This window comes from Hyperolius riggenbachi, chromosome 10 (genome assembly GCF_040937935.1).
Source record: "Hyperolius riggenbachi isolate aHypRig1 chromosome 10, aHypRig1.pri, whole genome shotgun sequence".
NCBI lineage: Eukaryota > Metazoa > Chordata > Amphibia > Anura > Hyperoliidae > Hyperolius > Hyperolius riggenbachi.
In genome coordinates, this window is record NC_090655.1 from 292055095 (window position 1) to 292081951 (window position 26857).

At 49.7% G+C, this 26857-nt stretch overlaps 1 protein-coding gene across 1 annotated transcript; it reads left to right on the forward strand.

Moving 5' to 3' along the window:
* The first annotated feature begins 270 nt into the window (after positions 1 to 270).
* Positions 271 to 26349, forward strand: LOC137535599 (NACHT, LRR and PYD domains-containing protein 14-like). Its single transcript, XM_068257451.1, has 13 exons — positions 271 to 300; positions 8436 to 8505; positions 9911 to 11585; positions 14271 to 14360; positions 14451 to 14621; positions 16081 to 16251; positions 17227 to 17397; positions 17642 to 17812; positions 17893 to 18063; positions 19407 to 19571; positions 22108 to 22284; positions 24311 to 24391; positions 25794 to 26349. Exons 2-12 carry the CDS (start codon positions 8484 to 8486, stop codon positions 24357 to 24359), a joined length of 3033 nt encoding a protein of 1010 aa, XP_068113552.1. The 5' UTR covers positions 271 to 300; positions 8436 to 8483; the 3' UTR covers positions 24360 to 24391; positions 25794 to 26349.
* The last annotated feature ends 508 nt before the right edge of the window (positions 26350 to 26857 follow it).

A 26857-nucleotide genomic window follows, 5' to 3' on the forward strand; every position in this document is an offset into this window, starting at 1 on the left:
GGTACTAGTGTATAATGCAGATATACAGGACACTGGGCCTCCTCAGCCTGCTCCCTCCAGGTAACTGATCTCTGCAGGGGTACTAGTGTGTAATGCAGATATACAGGACACTGGGGCCTCCTCCAGCCTGCTCCCTCCAGGTAACTGATCTCTGCAGGGGTACTAGTGTGTAATGCAGATCTACAGGACACTGAGGCCTCCTCCAGCCTGCTCCCTCCAGGTAACTGATCTTTGCAGGGGTACTGGTGTGTGATGCAGATATACAGGACACTGGGGCCTCCTCCAGCCTGCTCCCTCCAGGTAACTGATCTCTGCAGGGGTACTGGTGTGTAATGCAGATATACAGGACACTAGGGCCTTCTCCAGCCTGCTCCCTCCAGGTAACTGATCTCTGCAGGGGTACTAGTGTGTAATGCAGATATACAGCACACTGGGGCCTCCTCCCTCCAGGTAACTGATCTCTGCTAACCTTCAGCTTGCCTTATGGGGAACTAGAACATCTGGCCATGTAAGGGAGTTGTCAGTGCTCTGTGGCCAGGGATGGGGGAACATGGGTTTCTGTACGGTCCTCATACTTGCCCAATCTGTAGCCCTTATCCTTCCTCTGGTTGTGCACATGTTGTCATGCATGCTGTAAAGGAGTTGGGGGCCATTAGGTGTAATAGAGGAGGTACATTTCTCATACAGTAGGTCTCCCCAGCCTCTGGCCTGTGGTGGGATCCCCCTCGGATCTGCTGTCAGTGTATTACTAGTTCTTCAGAGAAGGGTGTGTTTAGCGATGACTTGTATGTTTTGCCTTAACAGGGTTATGTACAGTAAAGCAAGACTGGCAGTTACCACCACTTCTAGTGCCAGGGAGGTGGTTAGCTGGCAGTGAGCTCTGTTGGTGGCTCCTCCCACAAGACATGCCAGTCTGTGCAGGAAGAATGGAGAGGGGGGTGGAGCCTGATCCACCTTACTTCATACAGAAGGGCTTGGAGTACAGTGTTCTCATAGTAAGGAGGTGCCTTGCTTCTGGTGTGTAACAAGCCTACTGACCACTTCTTCTTCTAAAGAGTACCTGCCAGTGCTTCTCATACCCCAGACCCTCCTGTTATTCAGATGTCCATGCCTGTGACATGGCTCACACAAGACTCTAGGCTGTTCCAGGGGCCCCCATACCTCTGCTCACAGACCCCAGTGTTCAGGAACTGCATGCCTGGAGACAATACTATTCAGTCTAGTGTATAGCCCTGTCTGTCTGTATGTGGGTGGCAGTAGAATCCATTTATAGCAAAGTCCATGGGACCAGGAAAAGTACTTATATCAGAAGTTTACTATATCCAAATTGGTCATACATGGTATGGTGGCCACTAATGATCCAATCTTTCATCCAATGAGATTCTACTGTATCTGTTCAGCATGGAATCTGGGGGGGGGGAGAGAAAGGGCACAATGCAGATTTATTGCTGGACTTGTATCAGATGTCTGTCTTAAAAAGGTTATTATTCTGCTGCTGCATGTCTTAGAGCAGAGAGGAAGGCCTGAGTTCAGGTCCTCTGTAATACAACAAAGTAATTCTGGGATGCTTGTCTAGCAGGTTGTCCCTTTCAGGGATAGTCTGGCTCCCTGGGATGCTTGTATAGCAGGTTGTCCCTTTCAGGGATAGTCTGGCTCTCTGGGATGCTTGTCTAGCAGGTTGTGCCTTTCAGGGATAGTCTGGCTCCCTGGGATGCTTGTCTAGCAGGTTGTCCCTTTCAGGGATAGTCTGGCTCCCTGGGATGCTTGTCTAGCAGGTTGTCCCTTTCAGGGATAGTCTGGCTCCCTGGGATGCTTGTCTAGCAGGTTGTCCCTTTCAGGGATAGTCTGGCTTCCTGGGATGCTTGTCTAGCAGGTTGTCCCTTTCAGGGATAGTCTGGCTCCCTGGGATGCTTGTCTAGCAGGTTGTCCCTTTCAGGGATAGTCTGGCTCCCTGGGATGCTTGTCTAGCAGGTTGTCCCTTTCAGGGATAGTCTGGCTCCCTGGGATGCTTGTCTAGCAGGTTGTCCCTTTCAGGGATAGTCTGGCTCCCTGGGATGCTTGTCTAGCAGGTTGTCCCTTTCAGGGATAGTCTGGCTCCCTGGGATGCTTGTCTAGCCGGTTGTCCCTTTCAGGGATAGTCTGGCTCCCTGGGATGCTTGTCTAGCCGGTTGTCCCTTTCAGGGATAGTCTGGCTCCCTGGGATGCTTGTCTAGCAGGTTGTCCCTTTCAGGGGTAGTCTGGCTCCCTGGGATGCTTGTCTAGCAGGTTGTCCCTTTCAGGGATAGTCTGGCTCCCTGGGATGCTTGTCTAGCAGGTTGTCCCTTTCAGGGATAGACTGGCTCCCTGGGATGCTTGTCTAGCAGGTTGTCCCTTTCAGGGATAGTCTGGCTCTCTGAAGGAAGAGCTGCTGGTTGGTTTTAGGGTTTCAATGGTATGAAATTCCACAGTATGTCTAACAGTACCATGATATGACCATATTACAGTATATGGTATCATCCAATTATTTGGACCCAGGGACCCCTTACACTAATGTGCCCCCATCCCAGTGTCGGGTGCAGGGACCCCTTACACTAATGTGCCCCCATCCCAGTGTCAGGTGCCCCACACCCTCGGCATACATATGGTTAAACTGCTGAGAAATTTGGGGCGCCGGGTAAAACTATATAAAAAGGCTCACCCTGCTCCTGCAAAAGTCCTGGTGGCGTTAGAGGTGTAGCCAGTAATAGGTGGCCGCAGGATAGGTAGCAAGGGATAGGTGTAGCCAGTAATAGGTGGCTGCAGCATAGGTAGCCAGGGATAGGTTTAGTTAGTAGTAGGTGGCTGCAGAATAGGTAGCCAGGGATAGGTGTAGCCAGTAGTAGGTGGCTGCAGCATAGGTAGCCAGGGATAGGTGTAGTAGGTGGCCACAGCATAGGCAGCCAGGGACAGGTGTAGCCAGCAGTAGGTGGCTGCAGGATAGGTAGCCAGGGATAGGTGTAGTAGGTGGCCACAGCATAGGCAGCCAGGGATAGGTGTAGCCAGTAGTAGGTGCCCGCAGTATAGGTAGCCAGGGATGGGTGTAGCCAGTAGTAGGTGGCCACAGTATAGGTAGCCGGTAGTAGGTGGCCACAGCATAGGTAGCCAGGGATAGGTGTGGCCACAGTATAGGTGGCCAGGGATGGGTGTAGCCAGTAGTAGGTGGCCAGGGATGGGTGTAGCCAGTAGTAGGTGGCTTAAGTGTTTTTTGTTTAGAAATGCATTAATGTGTACAGAGCTACAGAAGCTGGCCCTGCAGGGATCCTACATATGGGTCTATAGTCAAGCTGCTTGTACACATGGCCATTGAGATGGTTTTATGACTTTCATTCCAGTTACACTGTATATATTGGCCGTTGTGAGACTGTAGCTTTACAATTGCCAACCTACAACTCTTGGTTATACAGACCTCAGGCTGGGGATATATTGGCCAGTGCTGGGATACATCCTCTTGGCTATACAGACCTCAGGCTGGGGGATATATTGGCCAGTGTTGGGATATATCCTCTTGGCTATATAGACCTCAGGCTGGGGGATATATTGGCCAGTGTTGGGATACATCCTCTTGGCTATACAGACCTCAGGCTGGGGGATATATTGGCCGGTGGTGGGATACATCCTCTTGGCTATACAGACCTCAGGCTGGTGTATATATTGGCCAGTGCTGGGATACATCCTCTTGGCTATACAGACTTCAGGCTGGGGGATGTATTGGCCAGTGCTGGGATACATCCTCTTGGCTATACAGACCTCAGGCTGGGGGATATATTGGCCAGTGTTGGGATACATCCTCTTGGCTGTACAGACCTCAGGCTGGGGGATATATTGGCCAGTGTTGGGATACATCCTCTTGGCTGTACAGACCTCAGGCTGGGGGATATATTGGCCAGTGTTGGGATACATCCTCTTGGCTATACATACCTCAGGCTGGGGGATATATTGGCCGGTGCTGGGATACATCCTCTTGGCTATACAGACCTCAGGCTGGGGGATATATTGGCCAGTGTTGGGATACATCCTCTTGGCTATACAGACCTCAGGCTGGGGGATATATTGGCCAGTGGTGGGATACATCCTCTTGGCTATACAGAACTCAGGCTGGGGGATATATTGGCCAGTGTTGGGATACATCCTCTTGGCTATACAGACCTCAGGCTGGGGGATATATTGGCCGGTGCTGGGATACATCCTCTTGGCTATACAGACCTCAGGCTGGGGGATATATTGGCCAGTGTTGGGATATATCCTCTTGGCTATATAGACCTCAGGCTGGGGGATATATTGGCCAGTGCTGGGATACATCCTCTTGGCTATACAGACCTCAGGCTGGTGGATATATTGGCCAGTGGTGGGATACATCCTCTTGGCTATACAGACCTCAGGCTGGAGGATATATTGGCCAGTGTTGGGATACATCCTCTTGGCTATACAGACCTCAGGCTGAGGGATATATTGGCCAGTGTTGGGATACATCCTCTTGGCTATACAGACCTCAGGCTGGGGGATATATTGGCCAGTGCTGGGATACATCCTCTTGGCTATACAGACCTCAGGCTGGGGGATATATTGGCCAGTGCTGGGATACATCCTCTTGGCTGTACAGACCTCAGGCTGGGGGATATATTGGGCAGTGCAGGGATACATCCTCTTGGCTATACAGACCTCAGGCTGGAGGATATAATGGCCGGTGCTGGGACACATCCTCTTGGCTGTACAGACCTCAGGCTGGGGGATATATTGGCCAGTGCTGGGATACATCCTCTTGGCTGTACAGAGCTCAGGCTGGAGGATATATTGGCCAGTGCTGGGATACATCCTCTTGGCTATATAGACCTCAGGCTGGAGGATATATTGGCCAGTGCTGTCATATATCCTCTTGGTTATACAGACCTCCAGGATGGAGGATATATTGGCCACTGTTGGGATACATCCCCTTGGCTATACAGACCTCAGGCTGGGGGATATATTGGCCGGTGCTGGGATACATCCTCTTGGCTATACAGACCTCAGGCTGGGGGATATATTGGCCAGTGTTGGGATACATCCTCTTGGTTATACAGACCTCAGGCTGGGGGATATATTGGCCAGTGCTGGGATACATCCTCAGGCTGGGGGATATATTGGCCAGTGCTGGGATACATACTCTTGGCTATACAGACCTCAGGCTGGGGGATATATTGGCCAGTGTTGGGATACATCCTCTTGGCTATACAGACCTCAGGCTGGTGGATGTATTGGCCAGTGTTGGGATACATCCTCTTGGCTATACAGACCTCAGGCTGGAGGATATATTGGCCAGTGTTGGGATACATCCTCTTGGCTATACAGACCTCAGGCTGGCGTATATATTGGCCGGTGCTGGGATACATCCTCTTGGCTATACAGACCTCAGGCTGGGGGATATATTGGCCAGTGCTGGGATACATCCTCTTGGCTGTACAGACCTCAGGCTGGGGGATATATTGGCCGGTGCTGGGATACATCCTGTTGGTTATACATACCTCAGGCTGGGGGATATATTGGCCAGTGCTGGGATACATCCTCTTGGCTATACAGACCTCAGGCTGGGGGATATATTGGCCAGTGTTGGGATACATCCTCTTGGCTGTACAGACCTCAGGCTGGGGGATATATTGGCCAGTGTTGGGATACATCCTCTTGGCTGTACAGACCTCAGGCTGGGGGATATATTGGCCGGTGCTGGGATACATCCTGTTGGTTATACATACCTCAGGCTGGGGGATATATTGGCCAGTGCTGGGATACATCCTCTTGGCTATACAGACCTCAGGCTGGAGGATATATTGGCCAGTGTTGGAATACATCCTCTTGGCTGTACAGACCTCAGGCTGGGGGATATATTGGCCAGTGTTGGGATACATCCTCTTGGTTATACAGACCTCAGGCTGGCATATATATTGGCCGGTGCTGGGATACATCCTCTTGGCTATACAGACCTCAGGCTGGGGGATATATTGGCCGGTGCTGGGATACATCTTCTTGGTTGTACAGACCTCAGGCTGGGGGATATATTGGCCAGTGTTGGGATACATCCTCTTGGCTATACAGACCTCAGGCTGGGGGATATATTGGCTGGTGCTGGGATACATCCTCTTGGCTATACAGACCTCAGGCTGGGGGATATATTGGCCAGTGTTGGGATACATCCTCTTGGTTATACAGACCTCAGGCTGGGGGATATATTGGCCAGTGTTGGGATACATCCTCTTGGCTATACAGACCTCAGGCTGGGGGATATATTGGCTGGTGCTGGGATACATCCTCTTGGCTATACAGACCTCAGGCTGGGGGATATATTGGCCAGTGTTGGGATACATCCTCTTGGTTATACAGACCTCAGGCTGGCATATATATTGGCCGGTGCTGGGATACATCCTCTTGGCTATACAGACCTCAGGCTGGGGGATATATTGGCCAGTGTTGGGATACATCCTCTTGGCTATACAGACCTCAGGCTGGGGGATATTGGCTGGTGCTGGGATACATCCTCTTGGCTATACAGACCTCAGGCTGGGGGATATATTGGCCAGTGTTGGGATACATCCTCTTGGTTATACAGACCTCAGGCTGGCATATATATTGGCTGGTGCTGGGATACATCCTCTTGGCTATACAGACCTCAGGCTGGGGGATATATTGGCCAGTGTTGGGATACATCCTCTTGGCTATACAGACCTCAGGCTGGGGGATATATTGGCCAGTGCTGGGATACATCCTCTTGGCTATACAGACCTCAGGCTGGGGGATATATTGGCCAGTGCTGTCATATATCCTCTTGGCTATACAGACCTCAGGCTGGGGGATATATTGGCCAGTGCTGGGATACATCCTCTTGGCTATACAGACCTCAGGCTGGGGGATATATTGGCCAGTGTTGGGATACATCCTCTTGGCTATACAGACCTCAGGCTGGGGGATATATTGGCCAGTGCTGGGATACATCCTCTTGGCTACACAGACCTCAGGCTGGGGGATATATTGGCCAGTGTTGGGATACATCCTCTTGGCTACACAGACCTCAGGCTGGGGGATATATTGGCCAGTGTTGGGATACATCCTCTTGGCTATACAGACCTCAGGCTGGGGGATATATTGGCTGGTGCTGGGATACATCCTCTTGGCTATACAGACCTCAGGCTGGGGGATATATTGGCCAGTGTTGGGATACATCCTCTTGGCTGTACAGACCTCAGGCTGGGGGATATATTGGCCGGTGCTGGGATACATCCTCTTGGCTATACAGACCTCAGGCTGGGGATGTATTGGCCAGTGTTGGGATACATCCTCTTGGTTATACAGACCTCAGGCTGGGGGATATATTGGCCAGTGTTGGGATACATCCTCTTGGCTACACAGACCTCAGGCTGGGGGATATATTGGCCAGTGCTGGGATACATCCTCTTGGCTATACAGACCTCAGGCTGGAGGATATATTGGCCAGTGTTGGGATACATCCTCTTGGCTATACAGACCTCAGGCTGGGGGATATATTGGCCAGTGCTGGGATACATCCTCTTGGCTATACAGACCTCAGGCTGGGGGATATATTGGCCAGTGTTGGGATACATCCTCTTGGTTATACAGACCTCAGGCTGGCATATATATTGGCCGGTGCTGGGATACATCCTCTTGGCTATACAGACCTCAGGCTGGGGGATATATTGGCCGGTGCTGGGATACATCCTCTTGGCTATACAGACCTCAGGCTGGGGGATATATTGGCCGGTGCTGGGATACATCTTCTTGGTTGTACAGACCTCAGGCTGGGGGATATATTGGCCAGTGTTGGGATACATCCTCTTGGCTATACAGACCTCAGGCTGGGGGATATATTGGCTGGTGCTGGGATACATCCTCTTGGCTATACAGACCTCAGGCTGGGGGATATATTGGCCAGTGTTGGGATACATCCTCTTGGTTATACAGACCTCAGGCTGGCATATATATTGGCTGGTGCTGGGATACATCCTCTTGGCTATACAGACCTCAGGCTGGGGGATATATTGGCCAGTGTTGGGATACATCCTCTTGGCTATACAGACCTCAGGCTGGGGGATATATTGGCCAGTGCTGGGATACATCCTCTTGGCTATACAGACCTCAGGCTGGAGGATATATTGGCCAGTGTTGGGATACATCCTCTTTGTTATACAGACTTCCAGGCTGGAGAATATATTGGCCAATGGCCAGTGTTGGGATACATCCTCTTGGCTATACAGACCTCAGGCTGGGGGATATATTGGCCGGTGGTGTTACACATCCACCAGCCTGAGGTCTGTACAGCCAAGAGGATGTATAAGATTAGCAATGGGTTGGTTGCTGGATAAAGAGCTGTCTTGCTTGTGGTGTGTTGAGGTTCCTCACATTCCCCCTCAGTGACTGTTTTGTTTCTGTTCCAGGTGTGGTCAGTGCTTTCTTCAGTCCTGCGATCAGTTCGGTTGAGCACCATGGCAGAAGCTGCTGTGAAAGGTAATCCAGTTCTTATCTCTTTGCCTGGAGCATTGACCTTCTCTTGCCCAGATGAGATTCCATATGTCCAGCTTTCATGTAAGCCGTATGTTGCTTGTATGTGGACCAATCAGATTCCACCAGATGTGCCCCTGGTTGGTCCACTATAGTTGGATGCAGTCTTGAGATGGCCTCTCACTGACTCTCTAAGGTTTGTCACTAGGAATATGGGGTAGGTGGTCAATTACTGGAGATAAACCAGATCATGTGAGGTCAGAGATGGGTTTTCACAGGTCACTAAAGTGGACCTAAACTCAGAACTTCCCCTCGGCTTTAAAAGAGACACAACAGCAGAACCTTTACAGAAACACACTTTTGTTACCACTGATAGAAATCCTAAAATCTGCACTTCCTACTTCCTGATTTATGGAAGCAGACATATTAACATCCTGTGCTTTCAAGTGGGCTTATCTGCCATAGGCAGTCATGTGACAGGGGAGAGATCAAATTACTACTTGTGATTAGACAGGCTAAACTCTCAATGCATACAGGGTGTATTTCCCTGTTTTCCTTCTGTCCTGTGCAAGAGTTCAGGTCCACTTAAAGGGCATCTGAGAACCTTTAGAGGTTTGTAAATGTGCTCTGTAGGGGGCATCATTGATTAGTTCACCTACTGGGGGGCTGCTCAGACTCCCATCTATGACGCTGTCTTGCTGCTGTTGGCCCAGCAGAACCAGGATTGAAGTGGCCACAATGATGTCCCCAGCCACTGCTAGCTGTAGCCATATAGCCCCTCTATACCCAGCACTGCTAGCTGTAGCCATATAGCCCCTCTATACCCGTCACTGCTAGCTGTAGCCATATAGCCCCTCTATACCCGTCGCTGCTAGCTGTAGCCATATAGCCCCTCTATGCCCTGCACTGCTAGCTGTAGCCATATAGCCCCTCTATGCCCTGCACTGCTAGCTGTAGCCATATAGCCCCGCTATGCCCTGCACTGCTAGCTGTAGCCATATAGCCCCGCTATGCCCTGCACTGCTAGCTGTAGCCATATAGCCCCGCTATGCCCTGCACTAGCTGTAGCCATATAGCCCCGCTATGCCCTGCACTAGCTGTAGCCATATAGCCCCTCTATACCCTGCACTGCTAGCTGTAGCCATATAGCCCCTCTATACCCTGCACTGCTGGCTGTAGCCATATAGCCCCTCTATACCCGGCGCTGCTGGCTGTAGCCATATAGCCCCTCTATACCCTGCACTGCTGGCTGTAGCCATATAGCCCCTCTATGCCCGGTACCGCTAGCTGTAGATGTGTTGTGCTTCCTCACCTTGGTTGCCTCAGGACATGTAGACAGTGACTCTGTTGGAAAATTTTAATGAGTATGCAACACGTAATTTTGCTTCAGAGGTTTTTTTCTCATACTTAGACTGGAAATCGAAGTTCCTGGCAGTGAAGGGTGGCCTCCAGCAGTTTGCTGGGCTGGAGAAAAGCTATCCCAGACTCCGACCCTTTCAAGTTAATCGAGAGGAAGGCCGAACCATTCCTCATACTGGCACTCTGCTGGAACAAGCTGAAGTCAGAAAGTCCTCAGACCGATATTCCCCATCTTCTGTCCAGGACCTCCTTGTTGCAGGCAGCACTGGCTTCGTCCCCAGGAACATAGTCTTGTTTGGACCTCATGGGATAGGTAAGACAACCACCTTACAGAAGATCATGCTGGACTGGGTCTCTGGAGTCCTATATAAGGACAAGTTTAACTTTGTGTTCTATATGAGCAGCAAAGATCTCAATCAGATTGATGGCAGCATCAACATTACCAAACTAGTGTCCAAAACATGCAAGCTAGATTGTCCAGAGGATGTGATGAAGTCCATTTTTGAAGACCCCACCAAGATTCTTGTCCTGATTGATGGATTTGATGAGCTCCATTGGAACCTGGAAGACGACTATGATGACTATGAAGACCCTTTCCTGGAGACACACAAAGATACTTTCCTGAGATGCTGGTTCAACAAAGAGGTCCTTGGTGAGACCCCACTGATCATCTCTTCATCATCCTTGTCATTGAAAAAGCTCAAAGATGTGGTTAATGATCCTTGTTCCATTGAACTTTTGGGACTCTCGGAGAATGAGATTGAGAAATATCTTCACCAGGCTTTTCCTGAAAAAGATCAGGCAGATGAGGCTCTTTCTGTCTTAAAAGAAAATGGGGTTCTGTGGAGCTTCTGTGCTGTACCTTTGACCTGTCAGCTTGTCTGTTTTGTCCTGAAGGCTGGAATGAAGGAGGACCTAGCCTCTGCAAACTGTAAAACCCTGACTTCAGTTTATCTGCTTTATCTCCAGAGCTTGCTGAAAGGTCATGCCAGTGGCAAGCCTGTAGAGGCCTGTCTGAAGAAACTGTCTGCCTTGGCCAATGAAGGGGTCCTGAATCACAAAACATTGTTTGAAGAGGAAGATCTAAGTAGGCATGGACTGTCCATCACAGATGTAGCCTCTGTCTTCCCAAATGCAACCCTCTTTCAGCAGGATGTGGAGGCCCTATCCAAGTACAGCTTCATTCACCTCAGTCTTCAGGAGTTCTTTGCTGCCTTGTACTACGTGTTGGGACAAGAAGCTGAGGATAAGGAGACCAGTGGTGTGAAAGGTGACTCTTTCCTCCCAAGAGTATGCAAGGAAAAATCCATCCGTTATCTGGCAGAAAATCACCCATTCTTGGTTGCCCCTGTAAGGTTCCTCTCTGGTCTTCTCCACAATGGTCAGTTGAAGGAGTTGGCAAGCAGCATTGGGTGTAATGCTTCCTTGAAGGCTAAAGCTGCTGTGGAAAACTGGCTGATTGGTGGAAAGTGCTCCAGAATTCCCATTGCTGCCCTTTCTTGTCTCTATGAAGCGCAGGATGATGGTCTATGCAGAAGATTGCTTAACACTGAAAAGCCTGTGCTAGAAATGGGTTTTTACTCTGGGGCAATGGAGAACATCTGTACCAGAGAACTGCTCTACTGTTTCAAGGATGGCAAGAACTCCATGAGCCTGGAAGACTTTCTGATGAGACCCAATGACCTGCAGCTGCTGTCCACCCTCTTCCATGGTGCTCCAAAGCTCTCGTAAGTATTCTCGTGACCCTGATGGGATGAGGTGGGAGCTTTTAGGTGTAGCTTCTCAGACATGAAGAAAAGTCTGGATCAGTCAGTGTTTCATAAACTAGACCAGAGGCAATCCCTGTAGCCACAAGATGAAGCCCTCACCCCAACATGGACCAGATGTCACTGTCCACAGATTGCACCAGCGCGGGTGGGGCAATGGTTCACCAGCTTCTCACAGCTACCACACATGGGTTACAGTAGCTCACATTTCTGCTGTGGGCTTCAGCCTCTGCCCTGCTTCATTGCCACAATTTCTGGTGTGTGACTGATGTCCAACGGTAGTCAAATGCCTGCAGGTCCTTCATTGTGGGGTTTATGGGGAGTGCCATTGCTCTCCTACAGGGGTTGCTCAAAATGACAGCATAGGGAATCTTGGGCACACCATAGGCTGCAATGTTAGTTAACGTTCTAGCAGACAGTAATTTGGGTGCCTTGAGAAGACTGAGCCCAAATTGCCAATAAAAGGTGTAGGTTAGCCACCAGCAATAGCTGGCAGCCAAATTGCATCTTTCCTCCTGAGTCTATGGTGTCCCAGAGGAGAAATGGTAACGCTGCTGGGACTTGTGCTGGAGGACAGACTTTTTTTTTCTGCTTTGCTCTGCACCCAATTTCCCAGTGCCGGTTTAGAAGTGTATCCAGGGCTGCTCTGGGTGGTCAAATGACCAATAAGGAAGTGAGGCCAGACAAGAGGCAGTGGGAGCAAAAGGGGCAATGGAGACAGCCAGAGGAGAAAATGCAGCCTGACCCATAAACTGCTCTAGTGCAGCCTGGCTGTGCAGTGACATCATTTTACTGTCAGCAGCGATAATACGCCTTATCCCAACCAAAGATTTGGCTCCAGCACCCTCCTATTGGGAAGATGGTTACATCAGTTTGCTTATATTTACTGGTACTTAAATGAACGCTGACCTCTGGTCCCTCTTGAGTGAGGTTTGCTTCACAGCTGGGTGTTGGGACTGCAGGAATTGCCTCAGGAATGAGCAGTAGTCCGGGACCTGGGGCGGTTTGTGTGTAGTCCGGGACCTGGGGCGGTTTGTGTGTAGTCCGGGACCTGGGGCGGTTTGTGTGTAGTCCGGGACCTGGGGCGGTTTGTGTGTAGTCCGGGACCTGGGGCGGTTTGTGTGTAGTCCGGGACCTGGGGCGGTTTGTGTGTAGTCCGGGACCTGGGGCGGTTTGTGTGTAGTCCGGGACCTGGGGCGGTTTGTGTGTAGTCCGGGACCTGGGGCGGTTTGTGTGTAGTCCGGGACCTGGGGCGGTTTGTGTGTAGTCCGGGACCTGGGGCGGTTTGTGTGTAGTCCGGGACCTGGGGCGGTTTGTGTGTAGTCCGGGACCTGGGGCGGTTTGTGTGTAGTCCGGGACCTGGGGCGGTTTGTGTGTAGTCCGGGACCTGGGGCGGTTTGTGTGTAGTCCGGGACCTGGGGCGGTTTGTGTGTAGTCCGGGACCTGGGGCGGTTTGTGTGTAGTCCGGGACCTGGGGCGGTTTGTGTGTAGTCCGGGACCTGGGGCGGTTTGTGTGTAGTCCGGGACCTGGGGCGGTTTGTGTGTAGTCCGGGGACCTGGGGCGGTTTGTGTGTAGTCCGGGACCTGGGGCGGTTTGTGTGTAGTCCGGGACCTGGGGCGGTCTGTAATTTTTAGGCAGGAGGATGCCAGTTTGCTACTTGTTTGGCTGCTGCATGTTTTTGTTCCATGTTAGTTTTGTTTGGTCTGATGCACTGAGTTCTAGGAGAGGATGTCAGGATATGCTAATCTTTAGATGGCTTTGATGCAATGTTTGAATGTCTGCACTATGCATGTTACAGGGCTAGAGTTAGGACACCTACAAGTATTGGGATACCTCTGCACAGTGTAGGTGACTACATAAGATAATATATTCTCTTGTACAAAGACCTTCGTTTTTCCCTTGGCTGTAGGGATAGCAGTAGTGCCTGGATGATTTCTGTGAATGCTTTTGTATGAGCATGAGTGTAAAGGGTTTACACTCCTGCCATATTGCTGGCCCCACCCCTTAAGCACCTCCTTAATGGCTTATGTACATGTCTTGTTTTGCAGTGATGTGCCTGGATTTGTTCTACACCTGTCTGGAACACCATGTGCTGGTCACAGGTGCTGGTAGTGTAATGGTTAAGGGCTCTGCCTCTGACATGGGAGACCAGGGTTCGAATCTCAGCTCTGCCTGTTCAGTAAGCCAGCACCTATTCAGTAGGAGACCTTGGGCAAGTCTCCCCAACACTGCTACTGCCTATAGAGCGCATCCTAGTGGCTGCAGCTCTGGCGCTTTGAGTCCGACAGGAGAAAAGCGCGATATAAATGTTCTGTGTCTGTCTGTTAGGACTAGGGAGGAGTGCTATTTAAGTGTGTTTGGTAGAACTTTGTCTGTACAGAACCTGAGCTCAGCCAGCCCTGTCCTGACCCATAGTTTGTGTGGCAGTAATTATTGGCATATCCTTACTCTGTACTACTCTCAGGATTAATCAGACTGCAACAAACTGATGGGTAATTAGAACCCTCAGTCTGTCCTGATGGGAAATTGGTGGTTTTTTTGTGACTTTGTACTAATGGTTTAAACTAGTGAAGAGACTCTATATGGATTAGGAAACCTGTTTCAGGCCTGAACTTTTCCCTTCTGGTGTTGCCTATTTCTCCTAGATTTACACGATGTGGATTTGCTGAAGACCTGGAGATGCCAGGAAAGTCTTCATGGTTGTCCAACACAAACAGTAAAGTCAAAGAACTTGAGTAAGTTGAGTCTCCTTTCTAGCCAATATCTCTTGGGTGGGAGAAGCCTTGTTGCAGGAACACAGCATGAACTGTCTCCTCTTCCTGCAGGTTCCATGTGTGTGTGGTCACCCCAGCCTTCTTCAATGATCTCGCCTCTCTCCTCTCCACCAGCCGATCTCTCACTATACTTCACTTGAGTCACCACAACCTGGAGGTCTCTGCTGTGAAAGCTCTGTGTGATGGTCTACGCCACCAAGACTGTATCCTGCAGGAACTCATGTGAGTCATTCTCATGGTCTGGTGGAGGATGGGTTGTCATGAGACAAGTCTTGATTTATCGCTTGGGGACCCCATCCTGTTGAGTACCTGCTAGCTTTATAAGGTGTCCTCTTCCTTGGCCTTGTTCAGAATGTGGTGTTATACAGGAATATCTGTGGAGAAAGGAGCTTGCCTTATTGATCTTGGACTCTCCTGGAAAGGGGTAGACCTCTAGTTACTAACAGTTGGCAGGGATGTCCCAGTATGGACCACCTGCACAGATAGAAGCCATAATGTGAGAGGGACACATTCTTAATGTGTGCAAAGGATGCTTTTAGAAATGTTTTGTGGGCACAACTCTGGCTTTTTGACTCTTGGACAGTTAGGGTGCATACACGCCTCAGACCATAGTCTTTGGAAAATGAAAGATCACAGACCAATTTTACCACCCTTCATGTAGTATGAGAGCCACACCTACAGTCTATTCTATGGAGCTGCACTCCCCATCAGACAGAAATCTTACCCCCTTCCATGTAGTATGAGAGCCCCACCTACAGTCTATTCTATGGAGCTGCACTCCCCATCAGACAGAAATCTCACCCCCTTCCATGTAGTATGAGAGGCACACCTACACAGTCTATTCTATGGAGCTGAACTCCCCATCAGATAGAGATCTTACCCCCTTCCATGTAGTATGAGAGCCACACCTACAGTCTATTCTATGGAGCTGCACTCCCCCATCAGATAGAGATCTTACCCCCTTCCATGTAGTATGAGAGCCACACCTACAGTCTATTCTATGGAGCTGCACTCCCCATCAGACAGAAATCTTACCCCCTTCCATGTAGTATGAGAGCCATACCTACACAGTCTATTCTATGGAGCTGCACTCCCCATCAGACAGAAATCTTTGCAAGATGCTGCAAAAGATCCATTCCTGCAAAATGTATTCATATAGTCTGAGATCTGCAGATCCTCATACACACCTTGTTTAACAGACATTCCTCTGCACGGCTCTTTCTGTACAGTATCTTGCAAAGATTTCTATCTGATGGAGTTTAGCTCAATAGAATAAACTATGTAGGTATGGCTCTCATACTACATGGAAGAGGGTAAAAGACTATGGTCTGGTGTGTATGCACCCTTAGACACGCATCTCACTTTGGCAACATTAGTGGTGCTTCCTACCTTGTAGGGGACACAGAGTGCAGCACAGGCGATCATGGATGCTGCATGTAGCATTGCTGATATAACACATTTCCATTGAGCTGATTGTGCTGTCCATTCATTTCAATGGAGTGTCCTCTAGCCACAAGGCTGTTTACCACTGGCAGAGTGCTAGTGTGATCTGGCCCTGAAGGCACTTGTGTCTGGTCTGCTTCTCAGCTAACATTTGTGTTATGTGGACACAGTGCATAGTGTGCTCAGGCCCTTAGCTTGCTTATTCATTTCCCCAAATGTTTGTCATTTCTGTCCACAGATTGAATGACTGTAACCTGACTCCAAGCTGCTGTGAAGAGCTGGGCTCTGCTCTCAAGATCAACCGCTCTCTGCTCAAGCTGGACACTGCACTGAACAACCCGGGGGAAGCTGGTGTCAAATTCCTGTGTGAGGGGCTGAAGGAGCCAGGATGTACCCTGCAGGATCTCAGGTGAGGGCTGAAGGTCTGCAGGGGAGTGGTGGGAGGGGGCTGAGGGTCTGCAGGGGAGTGGGGGGCAGATGGGGGTCTGCACGGGGGGGGGGGGGGGTTCAGGGTGAGGTAATAAGCCTGGTTAGGCCTTCATATAGTCCACACTAAGTACCATTTTATCTAGTCCATACCAGCCTTCAGGGATATTTACCACATCTGAAGACCTCCCTAACCAGGGACTGTGATGCCTGTGCTTGGATATGGGTTACCTTGCCTCTGAACCTGAAAGGAATATAGAAGCTGCCATATTTTGTTTCCTTTTAAACAATACCAGTTGCCTGGCAGTCCTGCTGGTCTATTTGGCTGCAGTAGTGTTTAACTTACACCAAAAACAAGCATGCAGCTAATCTTGTCTGATCTGTCAATGTCAAACATCTGATCTGCTGCATGCTTGTTCAGGGGCTATGGCTGAATTTGGAGGCAGAAGAATCAGCAGGATAGCCAGGCAACTGGTATTGAAAGGTAAATATGGCAGCCTCCATATACCTGCTGCTTCAGTTGTCCTTTAATGCATTCTGCAGGGACAATACACCTGTGAATGTTGGTTTTCTGCAGAACATGCACTGTTTAGGGTATGGGGGGGGGGGGGAAATGTTGCTATGAGTGGTTCAGACGCTGGAGAGGACTGTAGGTGGAGCTGCAGTGCTCAGGCTCCTCCTCCTTGGAGGTGTCAGCCAGGTCATGTCTCCTGCCGGTTCATGTTACATGGGAGTGGTTCAGGCACTGGAGAAGACTATAGGTGGAGCTGCAGTGCTCAGGCTCCTCCTCTTGGAGGTGTCAGCCGGCTCATGTTACATGGGAGTGGTTCAGACACACTGGAGATTACTGTAGGTCAGTGGTGTAGGCTGCATGTAGGTGGGAGCTGCGATGCTCAGGAGTTTGATTTGCTGTACAGAGCTTGGCATTGGTCTGTCATGCATTGTCTGTCTTCTCTAGGCTGGACTTCTCTGATCTGACTTCCTCCTGCTGTGAGCACATTGGGGCTCTCCTGAAGACCAACCGCTCCATCACTGTCCTGCACATGAAGGATAATGACATTAAGGACGCCGGGGCTAAACTCTTGTGTGAGGGCCTCCTACACCCTGGGTGTCCACTGAAGGAACTGAGGTAAGGTCAATGTCACACAAGCTTGGTGGACTGGCCAATGGAATGGGGTGGCGTCACATGCTAGGGGTAGACTGGCCAATGGAATAGGGTGGAGTCACATGCTAGGGGTAGACTGGCCAATGGAATGGGTTGCATTCCTGGGGTGGACTGGCCAATGGGATGGGGGCAGTCACCTCCTGGAAGGGGGGGGGGGCAGTGTTTCCAGTGATCTAAAGGGACTCCTATTCTGTCTTGATCTCTGCAGGCTGAATGAGAACAAAATAACCTCAGATTCCTGTGAGGACTTCAAGTCTGTTCTTCTGAAGAACCACACTCTGACCATGCTGGACCTGACCTACAATAGCTTGAAGGACTCTGGAGTGAAGATCCTGTGTGAGGCAATGAGGGACCCGACCTGCACTCTGCAGGAACTGAAGTGAGTGGTTCAGACAGGCCCACATGAGCCTCAGTCTGCACGGTTTACTGGCCAGCCTAACCTTGTCCTCCTCTGTCCAGCTTGCAGAACACCGAGCTGTCTTCAGACGCCTGCCAAGATATCGGCTCTGTCATCACGGTCAACCGATCTCTGCACCACCTGGATCTCACCTGGAACAGTATCAAGGACTCTGGAGTCAAAGTGTTGTGTGAGGCCCTAAAGAATCCAAACTGCACCCTAAAAGAGCTGAGGTGAGCCTCTAAATCTCCAAGCTTAACATCCAGAGTTCTGGTGCTCGACATTTTCCTCCCCCTGAGGGTGACACTGCTCCACCCTCTGAGCGTTCGGCTGCTCTGTCTCCAACCACAGAAAGGGGGCTTAACGGACATCAAATAGCCTTAGGGTAGACTAAAACCTCCCCAATAAGCTGCAGATTTCCTCTTCACTATCCTATGGGAGGAGAATCTCCAGGTAATCTGCAGATCTCCAGCCTGGGTCAAGCATATGGACTTGTCATGCAGGAACCCCTATGTATAGAACCATACCTCCCAACACTTTCAGATAAGAGATGCTTTAAGACACGCCCCTGCCTAGCCTGTAATTACACCCACTGCCACACCCCTTGTACCACATGTGGAAGCCAAAGATGTTTATCCTTAACCGTACTAGTCCTCTCTCTACCATCCTATTTTACAATGAAGGGAAAACACTCAATTGAAGAGTATTAAGTTTATAGCCAATGAAAAGTCTTTTTTAGTAGATACATAAATCTGTACATTTCTGAAAGAGGGATTTGGTTCCCAAGAGGGACAGAGGGGAGTTGTGATAGAACTTCCCCCTCACAGCTTCAGTGCCCTGTACCAGCTGGGGTGGCCATGAGCAGAAGGTGAGGACTCTGCCCCGTCAGTGGTGGGGTGGCCGTGAGCAGAAGGTGAGGACTCTGCCCCATCAGTGGTGGGGTGGCCGTTGTAGCATAAATGTAACACTAGTGTGACAATCCAGCCCCGCGATCCTGTCTGACATTAGACAGTTTGCTGGATCATCACGTAACATGAGAACATGCACCCATCCTGTCTAATCTGCTCCCGTTACTATCCGGGAAATGGTCACATCAATGGCGTGAAATACAGTGAACAAACTGACGCTAAAGATTGGTCGCGACAAGGTAATGGTACAACCACACACCAATCCTGTATTAGGCCACGGTTGCCATGCAGGTCTCATGCACTAGAGACTTATGAAGGCAAATCCACTGTGTGCACAGTAAATCATTAAAGATTGGTTGGTGGTGCCCTTACATGTGCAATCGGTAAAATTGATTACACACTGGAAACTGGGTCATTTAACTGCCACCACTCTTCCAGTTCTGAAGGGAGGGAAGAGACCCCCCCCCCCCCCCACTAGCTATTCCTATTCAGATGACCAGAACGGGCACAAGACTGAACGATAAAACTGTTATCCTTAAACTACATACAGCTATATTTACAACCAACAGATAAATATACCTGTCAGCCAGAACAGATTGGGGGGCACAGTGCAAGGATGCCTTCTGCCTATAGCTGGAAACAGTAATGAGTTGTCCTGTCTTCTCCAGGTTGTATGGATGTGATCTGACAGTGTGTGAGGACCTCGCCTCCGTCATCCACACAAACCACACTCTGACCAAACTGGAGCTGTCTGGAAACCAGTTTGATGACCAAGCGACAAAGGCTTTATGTGAGGCCCTGAGGAGCCCCGGATGTTCCATGCAGGAGTTCCGGTAAGTGGCGTGTGGTAGTACAGACCGGGCTGAGGGGCAGTGCTATTTCTTTCTGTCCCTGATGGAAACATGAATTGGTGTTAAACCTTCATGAAAATACTTGTACAGAGGTGCCAAGATGGGATAAAACCATTTAGGATAAAGCCACCTTTTTAAACTGGTTTTATCCCATCTTTGTGCCTCTGTAGATAGAACGGGGAACACCCCTCCAAGGGTGGACTAGACAATGATGAAAATACAACAGAGTACCTTTTACCTGAGTGGGGTCAGATCTTAATCTCCCCACCCACCTTTACAGTGGTTGCCTATGTGGTAACCCACTCTTGCATACTATACTACTACACATACTACTATATTGGGCTCTGTGTCCTTTTTCTGTCTTCTTGTGGTAGTTTTAACCCTTGATCTAGCAGCAATGCATGACAAACGGCAGTAAACCCTGCCAAACGAAGAAAATTATGGCTGTAAGTTCTCCAAAAATACTGCAGCTTTCTCACATGAAGCCTAACCATCAATATCAAGGTCCACTCATCCCAACATGCAAGCAGCCAGCTCGGGTATACAAGGTCCACTCATCCCAACGTGCAAGCAGCCAGCTCGGGTATACAAGGTCCACTCATCCCAATGTGCAAGCAGCCAGCTCGGGTATACAAGGTCCACTCATCCCAACGTGCAAGCAGCCAGCTCAGGTATACAAGGTCCACTCATCCCAATGTGCAAGCGGCCAGCTCGGGTATACAAGGTCCACTCATCCCAACGTGCAAGCAGCCAGCTCGGGTATACAAGGTCCACTCATCCCAACATGCAAGCGGCCAGCTCGGGTATACAAGGTCCACTCATCCCTACATGCAAGCGGCCAGCTCTGGTATACAAGGTCCACTCATCCCAACGTGCAAGCAGCCAGCTCAGGTATACAAGGTCCACTCATCCCAATGTGCAAGCGGCCAGCTCGGGTATACAAGGTCCACTCATCCCAACGTGCAAGCGGCCAGCTCAGGTATACAAGGTCCACTCATCCCAACATGCAAGCGGCCAGCTCGGGTATACAAGGTCCACTCATCCCAACATGCAAGCGGCCAGCTCGGGTATACAAGGTCCACTCATCCCAACATGCAAGCGGCCAGCTCGGGTATACAAGGTCCACTCATCCCAACATGCAAGCGGACAGCTCGGGTATACAAGGTCCACTCATCCCAACATGCAAGCGGCCAGCTCGGGTATACAAGGTCCACTCATCCCAACATGCAAGCGGCCAGCTCGGGTATACAAGGTCCACTCATCCCAACATGCAAGCCGCCAGCTCGGGTATACAAGGTCCACTCATCCCAACATGCAAGCGGCCAGCTCGGGTGTACAAGGTCTACTCATCCCAACATGCAAGCGGCCAGCTCGGGTATACAAGGTCCACTCATCCCAACATGCAAGCGGCCAGCTCGGGTATACAAGGTCCACTCATCCCAACATGCAAGCGGCCAGCTCGGGTATACAAGGTCCACTCATCCCAACATGCAAGCGGCCAGCTCGGGTATACAAGGTCCACTCATCCCAACATGCAAGCCGCCAGCTCGGGTATACAAGGTCCACTCATCCCAACATGCAAGCCGCCAGCTCGGGTATACAAGGTCCACTCATCCCAACATGCAAGCCGCCAGCTCGGGTATACAAGGTCCACTCATCCCAACGTGCAAGCAGCCAGCTCGGGTATACAAGGTCCACTCATACCAACATGCAAGCGGCCAGCACATGCAGACAAGGTCCACTTGTATACAGAGCTGTCTACATGTTTAACTTGCTATTTGGACTAGTAGCAACTGGTGTTCTCAAACTTCAGTTAACCTGAAGCCTAGCCACACCAGAAACCTTCAAACCTGCAAATGTTCCTTTATGTCCTGATAAGGATGAGCAGCTAAACAGCTATTCCCCCTATGTTTAAAAAAAATTCTAGTAGTATGCATAAATTGTCTGCTGCTAGCAGTGGACCAATCCCGTGGAGAGGAAACCTCAGTAGCTTTGGTGGGTTGGTTTCTCCAAAAATGCTGCAGTGTCAAATTAAAACCCTCAATTTTGTTAAGCAATGTCTGTTGCAAGGATTAATTAAGAATTAATTTTGATTTGGCCACACCCAGTTGCCCCTCCCTTTATGGTCTGATTAGGCGGAGCACAGCTATTTTGTACAGTGATTGAATTGACTTCTCCTGGACAGAGGTAAATGTATCGGGCAACTCTAGTTTCTGGCCAAACCTGAGAAATTCTCACTTGGCTCCATTGACCACCTCTGGCTGCTATCTAACCACTGGCAAAAGTTGGCCTCAAGTCTTGGGCCCGGCCAGAGCCGTGATGCCTGTATCGGTAACCCTTGCTGGGCCAGAGCCTTGCTGCCTGTATCAGTAACCCTTGCTGGGCCAGAGCCTTGATGCCTGTATCAGTAACCCTTGCTGGGCCTGGCCAGAGCCTTGCTGCCTGTATCAGAACCCTTGCTGGGCCTGGCCAGAGCCTTGCAGTCTGTATTATTCAGTAACACTTGCTGTTTCCTCAGGGTGGGATATTGTGCCATGACAGCTACATGTGCAGAGGAGGTCCTGTCTACCATCAATACAAACAAGACCCTGAAGGTGATGGATGTCTCCTTCGGCTATGAGGAGGAGCCTCCTGCTGACTTAGATGACCTCTGCAAGAAGTTCAACCACCCAGCAGCTACTGTGGAGAAGAACGAGTAAGTGCCATGGTTGTCCATTCTCTGCCACAAAGTGGCTCCTGTCTCTAGTCCAGGGGTCAGGAACCTTTTTGGCTGAGAGCCATAAACACCATATTTTAAAATGTAATTCCATGAGCCATACCATAGGTTTCAAACTGGGACAGTAGGGCTCAAGTCCCTGTTGCCTTGGTGATGTGTATACAGCTGAACCTCCAGGCAGCAGAAGTTTCAGACACATCTTCAGCTTCTCTTGGGTTTCAGCAACATCAGCAATTTCCCCAAGAGCCAGACAGGAGAAATGCAAACTAACAGCTTGTACAATTAACTAGCTGGCTTGGGGGTTCATTCACTTTGTAGGACAAGATCCCTGCACTTTAGCCCAATAGGCTGCCAGTCACTTGATGGGGCAGCCTATTGGGCCAAAGTGTGAGGATCTCAGTCCCTGGACCTGACAGGATACAGAGTGAGACAATTGAAGCGGCCATTTTGGGGTAGCGCGAGTAAGTTAGTAGTGCATGCTACAGCAGTAGGGTGCCTACTTTGAAAAAATGTTGTTAATGCTGCCAAACTAAGCTGTGCTGCTTGAGCAATGTAGCTTAGGGAACCAACCCCTACTGGTTTGTCTGAGCCAGATGCAGCCATCAGAAGAGCCACATCTGGCTCCTGAACCATAGGTTCCCTACCCCTGTTCTAGTCTGTAGAGCCTTGTGTGATGGGATGAGGGTGCAAACTCAGCAAGCAGACCGATAGTTCCAAGAAATCTCCTTTAGTCCATATCATATAGTAACACTCGAACACTCCATGGAAAGAATATACAGCAGATCTGCTCATTCCCAGCACAATTCTCACTCTAAAGCAGCTTCCAGGAACACCTGAATCGCAATGGGTCTTAAAGAGAACCAGAGACGAAAAAAGATTATACATACCTGGGGCTTCCTCCAGCCCCATCTGCCTAGATCACTCCCACGCCGCTGTCCTCCGCTGCCCGCAGCTATGAGAACCGGCTCCCCGCTCTTCCGTCAGTCAGAGCCAGTCTAGTGTAGAAGTTTGCTCTTTGCGTATCTCTAGCAGCTGCTTGAGAGAGATCTACGTAGAGGGCGCACTTCTCCTGCATAGCTGACTCCCATGACTGGAGCCGGTTCTCGTAGTTTCAGACGGCGTGGGAGCGATCCAGGCAGATGGGGCTGGAGGAAGCCCCAGGCATGTGTAAAATCTCTTCTTTCATCTCTGGTTCCCTTTAAGCCTCCTCTACATGGTGCAATTGTCTGTCAGATCGACCGATGATGTGATAAATTGCCAGGCGTGTAGACTTCCAAATTTGGTTTTTTATTTTTTTCGGTTGGAAAATTGTACTGTGTAGATGAGTCTTTATCTAAGGATACAGAAGTTTACAGCAAGGCCACTGTCAATAAGTAAACAAATCTATAGACACTCAGCATGTGGCACTTCCAGCTATCTGGAGCAGCAACAATCAAGTCTCTTAATTATATTAGCCGGCCTCAGACTAGTGTTTTTGTAATATATCATATTTGTACAATGCATAGGAATATTATAGGCTTGCCACACCTTGCTGCCACCATAGGGGGCACTAGACCCACACTCGTCATAAGGAGCTGTGGCCAAAGATTTGGGGAGGGGGACAGTTGACTTCTTGGGAGGGGTTAGGAGTGATAATATTCACCCTAAGCATATTGTGCAGAAGGTGAAAAGGGAGGGGCTCCAGATTGTGCAACAATTACCCCAATCACTTCTCTTAAGACACGCCCCTCACATCAGTGACTATTGTCTCTGCATTACATGCCCCCTCACACTGAGGGATGCTTCCTTCCTCTGCAGGACACACCACTCCCACCAGTGACCATTGTCTCTGAAGGACACTCCCCCTAACACGGAACACTGTTTCCTTTCTGTCTCAGCAGGACACACCCCTCACACTGAGCTGCTTCCTGTCTACAGGATACACCCCCTCACTGAGCACTGCTTCCTTCCCCTCTGCAGGACACACCCCCTCACACTGAGTTATGTTTCCTTTCTGTCTCTGCAGGACACAGGACGGTACTTATATCTACTTCAAGTATAAGAAGCAGAAGTGATTCTTCATCTCCTGCAGGAGGAACACCTGAAGGTAATTATCCAGCCTGACCTGCTAAGGGGTAACTCCGGCTATTCATTGTGGAGTGGGAAAACCTGTCACATGGGGTAAGCTCTCTTCCAGTGGGTGGATGAAGTGAGGGGAACTCTGTTTCCTTATTAGACGCACCTATACAGGGCACTTCTGTTTGGCTTGTCCCCCTGTCCTGGTGCACTTCTCAGTCTTGTGTTGTCAGGACAAGACTTGGCTCCTGCAGGGGTTGGAGCAGGTCGGTGGAACTGATTTGGACTGGCCATGAAACTGAACATTGAGGTCCAGTGTCATAGACCGCAAGGCCAGTCTGCGGATGGGGCAATCGATCAGCATCAGAAATCCTCACACGGTCATTTTGTTCATCACAAAGGGTAACCAGAGTTCGCAATTTGATGAACTGACTCGCGGATGGAGCGTTCGGATGCCAACATATTCACCTCACACATACAATTCATATACACCAATTAACATATACACACAGAGCTTAAAAATAAAAGGGAATAAAATCAGCATAACTAAGTAAATTTTCTGAACAGTCCATTTGAAGAATGAAGAAAGAGTCCAGTTTAAAAGTAGGCATTCAGGTTAAGAGTCCTTGAGCACTGCAGGCGTCGGCTCTCCTTAAACGCCTGCCTGGACTTGCCTTATCGATGGAATTTGGAGAACTGGGCAGGTTTGGTTCCACCCCCACTTTTATAGGACCTGAGTCTTGGGGCTGTCACTACCTGGAAAGTAGGTGTGTTTAAGGCAAGGTTATCTCCTGGAAGCCAGGTTGCCACCTCCAGACTCAGCAAGAAATGTACCCATTATTAATAATCTGTGTGACTCTGCCCCAGATTGGCGCATCGCAAATCCGAGACTATATTCATAAGCGGCTTGCGACCCTGTATCGAACGAGGCTATACATGCCTATTCTATTGCGTTCGCTCTGCACAGGCCGGATAAAGTGGTTTCTCTACTGATTCCTGATAGCTAGAAAATTGCAATTCAGGTAAATGATAGAACTGATTTCGAGGTATCAGGAAATTTTTGTCTTGCTGTGCCAAACTTATTTTGAATTATTAATAAAGTTCTCTTTGTTTGAATCTGATTTTGGAGGGAATCTTTTTCTTACTGCTTCAAGCTGGTTTTCTTTTGGGGGCAGGCTGAAGCAGGAAATGGTCCTCGGCAGTGAGTCAGCCAGGCGTGAAACTCCTTGCTGACCTGACACAGGATGTGGGGGAAGGTTTCTGTACTCTCTGCAATGCTCTCAGAGGGGGGAAAAGAGAAAGGAATTTCTTGTACAGTTACACAGCACTGACCGTGATGGTGCGGGACCATACACACGACTTTCTGTAATGTTAGCCACACCCAGTGTTTCAGGCCAGATGTTGGAGCAATAACTTGTAATCTTGTTTTCCAGGGACACCTAGCTGCTGCTGTTCCATTGGCCTCTCACACTTGACCCTTTGAACACTTCCTCACTTTCACTTCTGCATTCTGTATGGCACCTGGGCTGCAGGAAACATGGCGACTCCTGTCTGAGCTGGAATATGTCCTGAACCAAGAAACATGTTTGCAAGATGTCTTCAACTGCCAGGAACCTCTAACCAAAGACTCCAAGCACCTTAACTTCGTAACCGGTTCCTCTGGTGGCTGTCCTGCTTCCTTGTGGTCTAATCCTCCCCAGCCCCCAGTTAGGACAGGTCAGGTGACAGTGTAGCTTGTGTGATAGGATGATATTGGAGGCCTTACTCTCTCTAGGTGTTCTCTCCTGGCCCTGCACTAGTTGTGCAGTATTTAGAAGGTTGACTATTGCACTAGAAGATGGTTCTGCCATGTCTACTTCAGAATTCTGTCAGTATCCAGCCTCACCCAGCAAAGGTCAGGTGACCGATATTTACTGAACTGTCTTCATTACTCCTCAACTTATTCTAAATTTGCACAATGTTAAAGAAATAAAATAACTTGCAATAAAAGCATTGTCTCTAGTGTGGTTATTGCACTAGGACTCTGGTCCTGAGGGGTGTGGTCACTAGACTGGGTCACTCCTACAGACTGGGACTCTGGTTCTGAAAGGGTGTGGGCATTGGACTGGGATGTTGGTCCTGAGGGGGGTGGGGGGAGGGTCATTGGACTGGGATGTTGGTCCTGAGGGGGGGTGGGGTCACTGGACTGGGATGCTGGTCCTGAGGGGGTGATATAAATGTAGAATGAGGTAGCAGATTGCCCAGGAATGGGTTCTGGAACATGCAGGTAAGGTTTGAGGACTTCCCAGAGATCCACCAGTACTGTAAGTGGCCAGTGATGGGATTGAGGTTCTACCAGACCCTTAACTAATCCATATAGGAAACCCAGGGAATTCTGGGAATAAAGACCAGTACACGCAGTACTCTAATTTGTTCGAAGCAGATTGAAATTAGATGAGTACATGTTTGTGTATAAAGATTGTAGTGAGGCTCAAAAGGGGGTAGGCCTGAGGCATGA

Excerpts from the sequence above, each read along its gene's own strand:
- LOC137535599 (XM_068257451.1), top strand. The coding sequence starts at position 8,484 with ATGGCAGAAGCTGCTGTGAAAG. Across the intron at positions 17,813-17,892 it reads TGCACTCTGCAGGAACTGAA|CTTGCAGAACACCGAGCTGT; the intron begins GTGAGTGGTTCA and ends TCCTCTGTCCAG. Across the intron at positions 19,572-22,107 it reads TGTTCCATGCAGGAGTTCCG|GGTGGGATATTGTGCCATGA; the intron begins GTAAGTGGCGTG and ends CTGTTTCCTCAG.